We start from the raw sequence: 12,404 nt of genomic DNA, 5'->3' as shown, positions 1-12,404 counted from the left end.
CTCATACATATTATGTAATCCATTTTCAAATAACAACATGCTTTGATAAATTCCCTCTCGGTTTTCGCTAGAGAAACCAAGATACCAAGTAATCATGCAACCTAACTATGTCGCGAAAGCAAAGCTAGATTACACAACCTTTGTCCCATTTACATTCGTTAAAACATAAAGCGGCCTTGATGCCTAAAGCCTAAGGCCTTTTGACTCTTAAAATCATGGCAACAAGCATTAATTTTAAGGTAAGGAATCCAAGCAATCTATTTCTTCCTATAAGAATAAGCTAGCTAGACCACCATCCTATTAGCTACACATGCTTCTCAATTACAAAAGATTGTCAAGCTTAAGTTTCCGATTTCATTAATTCCTACAACATGCTTCTAGAGACAAATCCAAAAACACATGTAAGAAAGCATTAAAGTAAAGTAGCTAAAGGATTCAAAACATGCATATTCATAAAAAAAAATCATGGCATCACACTGTTTTATACATGAGTTTGGCTAAGGCTAAGGCCTAGCCACAAATTTATTCTACTCACAATCCATAATTACACGTCAAAGCCATAAACATAGTAACCATCAAGTAAAAGAGAGGAAGAGTGGAGAAAGTGGTTGGTTACCTATTGGTTTGGTACTTTTGATACCAAACCAAAACCTCAAGAACTCTATTTGGCTCCCCTTGATGCAAAACTAGTGAGAGATGTTTCGAAGTATGGAAATTTCAGTTTTTTCAAATCCAAATTGCCATACAAATTCACAAAAATCTTAAAAACTATGAAGAACAAAGGCTTGAATGTATGAAAATAAAAGTTGTTATTGATCAAAGATGTATAGACTCTTCGGTTTTAGAACCAAATCCAAGAAGCTATACACCTTTCTCTACACAAAGCTAAAAACTATGAACTATAAGATGAAGAACTAAGGAAAATGGAGAGGAAATGGAGAGATAAAGGAGATGAAATGGATGAAGGAAGACAAGAAAGACATCCAAAGTGAGGAGGGGTTCTTTATATAGGCCAAAAGTGATGAATGGAGGGTGGAGATCAAAGAAAATGAAGGGTTGGATGTAATGGACAAATGTGTAAGCATAAAATGTGGATATAGTCTTTAAATCCACATAAAAATGACTTAAAAGCCCATAGATATTTTGATGGAGGAGATAAAGTAAGGGTACGAGGGTCATTGCAAGGGAACAAGACAATAAATGAGAACCAAATGTGTAAGATGTAGAAGGAGGGACCACTTGTCATCTTTCAAATTTTGAATTTCAAAACAACTCACACCATATCTTCCTACCTAAAGTCTCTAAGGCTATTGAACAGCCCTTCCTTGTCCTCCACACATGCTCTTGGCTGGCCAACTTAGCCGGAATTCGGCGTTAACCGGTGTCGACCCCTTTCATCCTTTTGTGTACCTTTGTCGAATTTTCCTCTTTCAATTTAAATTTTCACCAAGGCTTTTGAATTGGCTTTTAAATCCACATAAAAATGACTTAAAAGCCCATAGATATTTTGATGGAGGAGATAAAGTAAGGGTACGAGGGTCATTGCAAGTGAACAAGACAATAAATGAGAAACAAATGTGTAAGATGTAGAAGGAGGGACCACTTGTCATCTTTCAAATTTTGAATTTCAAAACAACCTACACCATATCTTAATTCCTACCTAAAGTCTCTAAGGCTATTGAACAGCCCTTCCTTGTCCTCCACACATGCTCTTGGCTGGCCAACTTAGCCGGAATCCGGCATTAACCGGTGTCGACCCCTTTCGTCCTTTTGTGTACCTTTGTCGAATTTTCCTCTTTCAATTTAAATTTTCACCAAGGCTTTTGAATTGGCCTTCACTTTCTTCATGCCAAATGTTCTTCCATGAGTGCGGATCATCCTGGTAAAATTTCAGAGCTTACTTCACTGTGGTTTGCCTGAAAAAGCTGCTGGAATCCGTACAGGTCGGGTTTTACAGTTTTCATCTTCTAGTGCAGAAAATTTCACTGATCTTTTGAAAGTCTTCCACTCCGAACCGGCTCTTATACTCTTCATAAGAAATGATCATCAGGATGTCTAAAATATCTTTGTAAAATTTTGGCTCATTTGGAGTTCATTTGGTCAGGCTGCCTCTCCTCCTTTCTTGTCTAGCTCGGTTTCTCCCAGCTGGAATAAGAAAATGTGCTAAAGTTGACATTTTTCGTGCATTTCCAAGCTTCTCCATTATTTCCTATCATGATAAGAAAAACATAACAGATATGTATAAATAAAAGCAAAGGTTAAGCAAAAGTGCAAGATTAGGGGAATAATTATTAGGTAATTATGGACCTAATAGTTACCTGAATTTGATAGGCGAAGAAGCACTCCTGGAGGTAAAAGAAAATCAAACCTGCACCTGTTAGAGGAACCAATCTTTTCTTTTAACCTCGTTATATTGGTGCCCAAAGATGGCTGGTGCAACTAGTGTGAAGATTTAGTAGTAAACTGTCTCCTTTATATTTCTCATTCTAATTTTTATCCACGTATTCTTGTCTATTCATCAGGTGCTAAAGGATTGTCATGGAATTCTGGCTCATCATCATCTAATGCTGGAAGCTTGCTAGTTAAATTCAGTATTTGAGAATGATTGTCTTCATTTGCGAAAGGCTGGTTCAGGAAATTGTTTGCTTGGTGGGTTGCCAGATTGTGTGATTGCATATTCAGCTCGTTTGGTATGTTTCTCTCCTGCTGCCTAATTCGTTTAGTTTTAATGTTGAAATCAACTATCATTTATTTTGTTTTTCCTATCGATTTGCTTAAAGGTGAGGGTCATAGACTCAGAAAGAACTTGAACAAAGCTTCTCGAGGTGATTTTAAATCACAACTTAGAAGAAAAGAAGTATTGCTCATATATATGTCTTGAGGTTGAGAAGAGTGACGTGAAGGTTCTCTCTCTCTCTCTCTATAATATTCACATGTCTTTTGTGGGTGACATTGGCTTATTATTGCTTATTGGTTGACACAGACTGACGATGTGTTCAACCAATGGCTTCAGAGTTTAGCTGTTACTCTTAACAAGATAATTGGCATGCCATCATTTTTTGCCTATTTTTTGTTAAGTATATAATAGAAAGATTTATTGGGTGGGCTTGCTATATACTTATCAACAAGAAAACATTGCATGAATTTGATATGGTGATTTTTAACTTGATGCTAGAGATTTTAATTGGGACTTTCTATACTGCTTGTGTTGGGGAAATAGTTAATGAAGCTTAATGTGTTAATCATCATTAAGAGTAAAATATTTATAGGATGAAAAAAAGCTTATAACATTATATGTAACAATACAATTACCTCAAGGTTAAAGAACAGTAAATCTCTCATTTTTGTCGATCATTCCAACTCTATTAATTTAACTTTTAGTGTAAAACATCTTTTGAGCATCTTTAACAATAGCTATAGATTTAATAATTTTTCTCTAGCAATATTAGATATTTCAAGTGTTTTCTCAAATCACAAATTGTTGTCTTGATAAAGGGCAAAGAAAATAAAATAGTATATATAAATATAACTATGCAAAATCCATAGGTAAATATAACTAACTATTTACCAAAAATTATATTTAAACTTTCACTTAAGTATTATGTTAGAGATGCTCTTAGTTTATAGCTCTAATTTGAAACATCTTTAGCTTATTCTTTCAAATTTCGGTTTGTAACATTTTCGGTCTTATTATGTAAATAGATATATTTTGGATATTACGTTTTGTTTGCTATTTAATTGTTGGTGTAATACCCCGAAAATTCGTAATTAATTCCTAAATGCTTCGGGAATTATTTAAGAGTTCGTTGATACGATTTCGTGGTTCGTGGATGGAGCGGAAGTATTTCGGACGATTATTTATTCGAAAAGTATGGTTTTAGGGGGGGGTGCGAAGGTTGACTTTTCATACATTGGGATTCTCCGAAATCTTCCTTCACGAAAGTCGTAGAGCGCGTAGATACGAGTTCGTGGACATGTGGAACGCGAAAATCGGAGTTCGTATAAAGAAGTTATGGAGGATTGAAGTTTTTGGATTTTTCTATAAATATGGAAAAATCTGAGATATTTTCATAAATCTCAAAAGTTTCGGAAATTATATTTTCCTCCCCAGATTCTCTCCGTTCTCTCTCCTCAGAACCCTCGGGGTCTGATCAACCCGACCCAGCGTTTTCTCTCTGCTCCGGCGTCCTCCGGCCACGACCCGGCCCTCACCGTGCTCGTCGCTCCACGCCCAGACGCCCTCTTTGCCGAGCCGCTGCTCCCAGACCCGGATCGAAGACGCCCAGCCAAGCAAACCGACCCGATCAGATCTCGGCCTTGCCGGCGTTGCATGGGCCGATCCTCCTCAGTTTTGGGTTGTTCTCCTCCTTCTGATCATCCTCATATCCTCCTTGCATGACGATTTGGAGTGTAGAGCGATAGATCAAGGTTTGAAGTTTTTGACGGTTCTGATTCAATCTGGAATCTGATCAGAGGGCTGAGATTAATCCAACTTCCAAGCTCGATCTAGGACGATCTAGACCTTGTCTCAGAAAACGTCAGGTATTAAAGTTGTTCAATTCTTTATTTTGAAGAAGTTTGTAGTTGACAACTTTTGCATCTGAGGTGGTTGGCCGTCGTTGACCGCCGCGTTGACCGCAGTCTGACCTCCGCATGTGGCGGCGCGTCGGACCATATTTTGAGTTTATATTATCTGGACGATGATCTATGCAAACATACGAGCGTTTTGATATATTACAAGGTTATTTTAGAAAAGGTTGATAAATGGATGATTTACGTTTTGACGACACTATTTAACGTTTTTACGTTTTATCTTCGGTTTACGATCTGCGAAGATCTGACCATCGGTTTTGCTTCAAATTCTGATATGTTGATCGTATGACTGTCCCGATGACTTTGTGTGGTCACGGGCGAAGATCCGACCGTTGGATCTTCGTATAATTGAGAACTAGCGATTCAAAAGGCGATTCGTGAGAATCCGACCGTCGGATTTTTGTATAAATTTGTGGAGATGTTTGTAAGGACAATTCAGGAAGATTTGACCGTCGGATCTTCGTGATAATTCAGGAGGATGATTCTAAGGGCGATCTGTGAGGATCCGACCGTTGGATCATCGTTTAATTTCGATCCGACCGTTGGATCATCTTTTAATCTCGATCTGACTGTTGGATTGTCATTTTAGTGTGCTTTATGAATCCCTTGCTAAGTTAAGATCATATTGGATTAGGTGATCGACGGATTGATTAAGCGAAAGATTCATGAAATCGTTGTTGAGCTGTTAAGAAGACGCAGCTGGATTAGAGGTGAGTAAATCTCACATGGTTCATTTACGAATCGAATTATTTAATTGTTGGAAATTGTTGTTATAATTGTAAATCGTTTTCAAATTTAATGCTTTGTTTGAAATAATATGAACTCGATCGACTACGGTTCATAGGGCTACGGCTCCCAGGTAAAAAAATGAATTTAAGTATAAAATGAATTTCTTGGTTTTAAAGTGTGTGAACTATAGTTGGTATTAGTGGTCATTCCTGTGTGGATGATTACGTATATATATATTTACGTGGTATATATATATCTGGATGGTGTGACATTGTGATATGTAGACTTTTGATGTTTTCATTCACATTATTGAATTGAACTTTCACTTATGCCGGAATTATATTTGAGGACTTATATTGTTGAATGAGTGATTGAAATTATGATGTGACAATTGAGAGTCAGGTGGGATTTCTTTAAATGGCTGAATTCTGAAGGTTACTGTGGTTAACCTGGGTGCAATGTCATCGTAAGGCTGAACCTCGACGGAGGCAACAGGTTACGGTATGGTTAGAGCTCTAGTCATGTTGCATGTACAGTTTCATGATTGTAACTGGGTTATTGCATCATGGGTGTGTAGTCTGTGTTTGCATAGTTTCATAATGGTAACTGGGTTATTGCATCATGGGTGTGTAGTCTGTGTATGCATAGTTTCATGATGGTAACTGGGTTATTGCATCATGGGTGTGTAGTCTGTGTTTGCATAGTTTCATGATGGTAACTGGGTTATTGCATCATGGGTGTGTAGTCTATGTTTACGTACCGTCATGGTGGTAACGACGTTACTGCATCATGAGTACGTAGTTTTCGGAGAATGTTCTGGTGTTCTTTCCTTAATTCATATGTGAGAATCAGAATGCTATGAATTCTATTGTTGATTTAATTGTAATCTCCTGAACTAAACTTTCGATGCAGGGATTACTATAATTTGAATTGGGCGACTTTAGTGATCTCCTGAACTAAACTTTCGATGCAGGGATTACTATAATTTGAATTGGGTGACTTTAGTGATCTCCTGAACTAAACTTTCGATGCAGGGATTACTATAATTCGATGCAGGGATTACTAATTGTTACCTAGTGTGATTATATGTTTGGTTGTGTTTGTGGAGTTAAATGTTGCTGCTTTAATTATCTCACGAATTGAGAAATTATAAGCATGAGTGACGTGAGTCACTTTATTTGAGTTTACTCATACGGGCTGAAAAGCTTACCGGGTTTGTTGTTTACATTCCCGGTGCACTATTCTATGGTGTAGGGGTTATTGTGCAGGTTAGAATATCGATCAATCGTCATCAAAGCTGAGGTGTACGTTCGGTAGCGTGGACATGGAAGGGTACTCTTGGTTCTAGTCTTCCGCTGTGTTGTGAGTGTAGAGGGTGCGTTTACTTATTGAATTGATATTCAGTTTAATTTGTAAACTATTGTAATGTAATATGTGACTCTAAAGAACGAGTCGGTATTGACATTGTGAGTTCAGTTTGTTTGTTGCTTAGTTTATTTGAAAAATTTTCTAAGAGTCTTCTTGTGATTGTTTGTTCTCGCGTTTCGGATTTGAATTCCTTTATTCAAAATTCGGGGCGTGAAGGTTGGATTTTGAGTTTATAGATTTATTTTCGAAAAATTCTTGACCTAGCTTGGAAGCTCCGGTGACTCAGTGACCTCAGTTGTGGTGCATAGAGGGTATAAAAAGTAATGCAGGGCATTGATGTGAGTTTTTAATGTTGAATGGAGCATGAGTTTATGGAACCTTGTGAGCATTTTGGCTAAGAAAAGTGAAAAGGCGGTTTTAGTTCAGCATATGAAGGAGTGAGAGAACTTAAAACGAACAAGAACCTTTTATGAAAATGACAAAAATTGGTCCATTTAGTTTGACCATTTTGCAATTTGAGATTTAGGGCATTCCTAAACCCTAAACCGTACACTTTTAGCTAGCAAGTTGCAATTTGGAAGAAAGTAAAGCTAGAGGTTTTACATTCACTAATCAACCTATTATCAGTTTTTGACTCGTGAACCTCTATTTGAGGCATAAAAAAAAAAATTAAATGTTAGCCTCATGATTCTAATCTTTTTAGTCTCACTGTATTCTCTTTATGATTATATATGAATGATAAAAGCGAGATTACAAAAAATGAGGAGGAGCTCAAAAAGTTAATGTGCACTATCATCTTATGAATCTCGAATAAAATTAGAAAATTGAACTTAGGATATATATCATATATTGACTCTTTTTTTTTTTTTAAGAATATCATGTCGATATATATTAATACTCAGGCCAGAAAGGACTATTACATATCCTCCCTCTACCATCTCTGGGTAGATAAAGAGTTTGTGAAAAATCACAGCGATACATAGATTAGGTCCGATCATTTGACGGTACCCATGCTCACTTATTCAAGCAAGCCTACAGACTATGAAAAAACATAGTAAATAAGCAAGCCCAAAAACTTACAGTTACCCTAAAAACAAAGGAAATAGAGCTCCCTAAAAAACTTAGGGAATTATTGAAAGTAAACAAAGCTACTAACATAGAGTTGGGGCTAGGTCAAAAAAAACCAAGCCCAACATAGCAGACCAAACAGCCCCAAGAAAGAAGCCCAAACACCGGCCCAAACAAAGGAGGGTTTGACCCCAGCCCAGACCATCCTCAGCGTCAATGGTCAACTGCCACAACCCGAAGCCGACTGTCGCCGCCGCAAAAAACCAAACGCTAGCCCCCGCCGCCGCCACCTACAGCCAGTCCTCGCCGCCTCAAACCCTCGCCCAAATCCCGCTGCCACCCAGCGAAGTCCGAGCAAGCCACGCTGAAACCAAAACCAGTCTGATGCAGGCCAACCAGCCACCGCTGCCACCGTTCAGTTCCTCCATCACCGTCATCCAGCAGGGAGGTGCCTCGACGTCGCTCGACCCACGTTGTACCGCTGCCCACCGAGCCCAAGACCTTGTCCGGAGCATGTCGCCAAAGCCATCCAGTTCAAAACCAAGCCAGAACCTCTCTCCAAGAAGCACCCAGGCCGCTAGTATTCTATTTCCCGTCCGGCAGCAGCCACTAGCCAGCGAGGTGAGCCACCGCCGCCCATGGGCGCCACCGGACAAGAAGAAAACTTTGCAAACTCAAGACCAAGAAACAGTCCGAGTTTTGTGGAGCTAGAGTTTTTTTTCAACTTATTTTATGTAGTAGATGCTTTTCATATATTGACTCTTATACTTGAAAAATGAGAAGAAAATGAGATCCTAACTATGGCATAGTTTTGATTGTCCAGTACATAATCGACATTTGTCCAGGGATTTTTTATTTTTTAATTTTTTTTAATCTTCAGTACGGCTGCCCTTAAAAAACGAAAATAAGTTACAAATAGAACTCTCTCAACTTCCACTTTGCCCCCTAACTATTGCATAGTCTCGATCGTCCAATAGACAATCAACATTTGCCACGAAATAAAAGAAAATAAATTTATGTAAATTGAACCAATTAAAAACAAACATATTATCACCTGAATGAATTATATCAGCCTAAACTATGAACACATGCCGCTTCCGATCGAGATTTTATATATATATATATATATATATATATATATATATATATATATATATATATATCGGTAAATTGCAGTTTTTGATGTCTTAACGATCACTAAATTGGCTGAAATTTTGCAAAGGTGATCTATACATTAGGACCTACAAACTGAACGGTTAAGATGTGAAAATGTGATCGGAAAGTGGGTGAAAACACCAAATCCGTACCTAAACAGGACATCCTTACCTGATAAAAATCCTATATCAGTCCGGCTACACTAAGGACGTCCTTACCTAGCCTTAGGTACGGATTTCCGGTTTTCACCCACTTTCCGATCACATTTTCACATCTTAACCGTTCCGTTTTTAGGTCCTAATGTATAGATCAGCTCTGCAAAATTTCAGCCAATACCTAGGTAGAATGGTGTCAGTGAGATATTAATGCAAGTTTAGACCTCGACTTCTCCGGACTCCGGAGTGATTGTGCCTCCTCTGGTCAGGCCAGAGTATTAAGAGAAATAAAAAGAGAAAAAAGAAAAAAGAAAAAAAAAACTGCGGCGCAGTGAAATTGGCAGTACCCTTTTATAGCTATTTCATTTTCAGCAGCAACTCTGGCACAGTGGATTGTTTGCTCACTCGACCCGTTTTCGTGAAATTTGACCCTTGTACATCACCACAGACAACAGACTTTTATTCTCTTTCGGCGTTCACAGAATCACAGGTCACTCACTCTCTCTCTCGTCACCTTTCTGCTAATTGTGACTCGTTTCTTGTTCTTGCTTTCTGGGCATTCTTATTTTCTAAAGCTTTCTGCTCTCCAGCAACTGGGTTCTTTTCTTTTTTTGATTTTGGGTAAGACCCAGAAACAGAAATTCGGAAAGTTCATTTCTTTTTTTGCGATTTGGATGATATGGAGGATGAAAGAATGTTTGTGTTTGTTAGATGTTTCATAACTGCATGCAAATTGGTTAGGCAAATGTGCAGAGATGACTGAAATGATGAAATCAAGAAATCTATTTGTAGTTTTGTATGGAACTATGAAGATGACAAAGAATTGTTGTATCTAGAGTGATTCATTTGCTCCCTAAACCCTGAGGAACTCTGTCTCAGATTTCTTATTTTCAGTGTTTTTGGGGGTTAATTTGTATGTTTGTGTGTTCAAGGCCATGCTGTGGCAGGGTTCATAGTAGATTTATCTGTTTGGTTTTATGAAATGGCAAGAAGAAAACTGTATAGGATTAAGTTATGATTGAAATGAATATTGTAATGATGTGGTCGGTGATGAGATCGAATTGAAGGGAAGGGTGTTGTCCTGAATCTAATTGAAGATTACTGCCTTTTCTTGTACAGATTGGTGCCAAATATAAACGATCATGTGTTGCTAGAAAACCTTTGAAGTAGCTAATTTATTTCACTAATGATTTATGTTGGGTGGGTGGTGCTTATGGATCTCTGCGGAGCCTTGACTTACGGTTTGTTTGGTGTTTTAACTGATGCTAATGCTAAATAAGTTTTGTATGCAGGTTTACAGTCTGTAGACCATGAAGAGGTCACATCCATCAAATGACCAGGTTGATGTTATATCATCAGATGACTCGTCTTCCTCAGATGCAGAGATGGAAGTCACTACTGAGTATGTTAGCAAGCAGTTAACATCTGAAGGTAATTGCACAATAGAACATTGTCTTGCTGAAACTAGTCAACTTAATAAAAGTTCAATCGTATTGTGATTCAGATTTACTTGTAACTTTGCGCCTGCATTGGATGTATGTTTCTTCATAGACTATTAATGAATCCGTAGTCCGATTGAGCTTGTTATCAGTAAGTTTCTCAGAAATGTCTTGACTTGGTGAGTTTGGAGAAATTTATTCATGGAACATCATACCCCTTTAGCGGGTTTAGATTATTTTCATTAATGCCATGGAGAAATCATCAATCTGTAAAAAACCCTGATCCAAGCTGTGCAATGCCATTTGTTTCGGTAAATGGATTAGTAGTTTAGCATTTTTTGCTCCTAGGATTAATGCCAGCAAGTTTGTTTTTCCTTAATCTACACCGGGGTGTCTTTATAGTTATTGTTGCAATATTTGGAGCTATCTTTATAGTTAAAGTTGCAATTCACGAGTGGCTAATACGTTACTGTATATTCCATTTTGAGAAGTTATATCCCTTTCAAGCTACCTTGATCATTCCCTTAATGAATACGTTGTTGTTGCATTGATTTTATAGCTTTGTTTCCTTATTGGAGCCCTAAGTTCTCTAAAACTGCTTTAAATTACAGGTGCTCTGATGAGAAGGGCAGAGATGTATCAGGAGTACATGAAGCACATCCCAATCCCAACACACCGTGGCTCTGTTATTCCATTTACCTCATGGATGGGTTTAGGTAAATCCATTAAGCAGCTTTATGGACAACCTCTGCATTATCTCACCAATATTCAGCTAAAACAGTGGGACCAATTGAGGATCGGCAGTGAAGACGAATACAGGCCCTTGGATGCCATTATTCACCCCTGTAAAGCCGAAGCCACCATCTGGCTCATTGAAGAAGTTCACCGAAACACCTCATCTCATCATCATGTAGCCAATCTGTGGCTATCAGATCCGATGCACCATGCTTTTGTTGATTCCATCTTTCCCCAATTAAACAGCAGCTCGTGAAAAGGCGAAAGGCCTTTACTTTGTTATATTTTGCTTGTTAACTTTTGTCATGTAAATTTTTGTTTGGCTATAATCAAACTCTTTCTTACAGTTCAAATTGAAATCAAACATATTTTGGTTTTCATAAATTGTAAGCTTGCAAGAAGCCTCAACAAACATGCACACAAAAAACACAACAACAGATGTTCATGATAATAGAAAGCGACTTTGTGTTATTGTGTGAACTTTGAAGCAGTTTCCGAGGCAGATTGTAGATTTGGGAAAGGTGATTGTGTAGGTACATAATGTTATGTAGTCATGCATCGTCTGCACCATGTGCTACCATCACCAGTCATAATGCTCTTTCTAATGGCCTTTTATTGAAGGGTACCGAGGTATCAACCGTATCATAATCTTTCAGGAAGCTAAAAATAACTTGTTCTTACTGAACCAAAATAATAATATTGGTTGTTTTGGGGTGCTTGGTTCGATCGAACTTAATCTCTTTCAAAACTTGGGTCCGTGAGCAATAGCACAACTTGAGCATGATCTTTTAATATCGTCTCATGTTCACATGGTAACCGAAGTCATCGAATTATCCCTGCTTAGTTTTACAAGTCTCATTCGTTTCACATGGTAATTGAAGTCATAGAATTATCCCCGTTTAGTTTTATAAGTTGGTGATGTGATTGATAAGTAGTGATACGAGGGGAAATCCACTATGTATTGTAATATTTCCAACATTTTGAGATATTTGAGTTAACTAAAATATTTTAACAAATTCTACTGTTTTTCTCATCATGCCGTGTTCTTTTAAAAATATAGTTAATTATTTTGTGGTCATGTTCAAAAGTGTAACTTCCAGGCTGACCGGTGGAGAAAGTTGGAGTTAAAAACCAAAGACTGGGTGAACGTTTGAATTGGTGT

General features: G+C 37.9%; 1 protein-coding gene across 3 annotated transcripts; it reads left to right on the top strand.

The window, feature by feature from the left end:
- Window positions 1-9,378: 9,378 nt before the first annotated feature.
- LOC133710459 (protein RDM1-like) lies at window positions 9,379-11,618 on the top strand. Of its 3 annotated transcripts, XM_062136526.1 has the most exons (4): window positions 9,379-9,558; window positions 10,188-10,268; window positions 10,361-10,499; window positions 11,119-11,618. In XM_062136526.1, the coding sequence occupies exons 3-4, from the start codon at window positions 10,379-10,381 to the stop codon at window positions 11,496-11,498; spliced, it is 501 nt and encodes a 166-aa protein (XP_061992510.1). In that variant the 5' UTR covers window positions 9,379-9,558; window positions 10,188-10,268; window positions 10,361-10,378; the 3' UTR covers window positions 11,499-11,618. The 3 variants fall into 3 exon arrangements, with proteins under 3 accessions (XP_061992510.1, XP_061992508.1, XP_061992509.1); XM_062136524.1 differs by lacking the exon at window positions 10,188-10,268 and having other exon boundaries at window positions 9,383-9,558; XM_062136525.1 differs by lacking the exon at window positions 10,188-10,268 and having other exon boundaries at window positions 9,552-9,689.
- The last annotated feature ends 786 nt before the right edge of the window (window positions 11,619-12,404 follow it).

The sequence above is a fragment of the Rosa rugosa genome, chromosome 5 (assembly GCF_958449725.1).
Source record: "Rosa rugosa chromosome 5, drRosRugo1.1, whole genome shotgun sequence".
NCBI lineage: Eukaryota > Viridiplantae > Streptophyta > Magnoliopsida > Rosales > Rosaceae > Rosa > Rosa rugosa.
The sequence above is the reverse complement of the archived record's forward strand: the minus strand, read 5'-3'. Positions and strand labels throughout refer to the sequence as shown.

What these genes read in the sequence shown, in the direction of transcription:
- LOC133710459 (XM_062136526.1), top strand. Translation starts at nt 10,379, where the DNA reads ATGAAGAGGTCACATCCATCAAATGACCAGGTTGATGTTATATCATCA. An exon ending in CAAGCAGTTAACATCTGAAG is followed by an intron (nt 10,500 to 11,118) that starts GTAATTGCACAA and finishes TTTAAATTACAG; the next exon opens with GTGCTCTGATGAGAAGGGCA.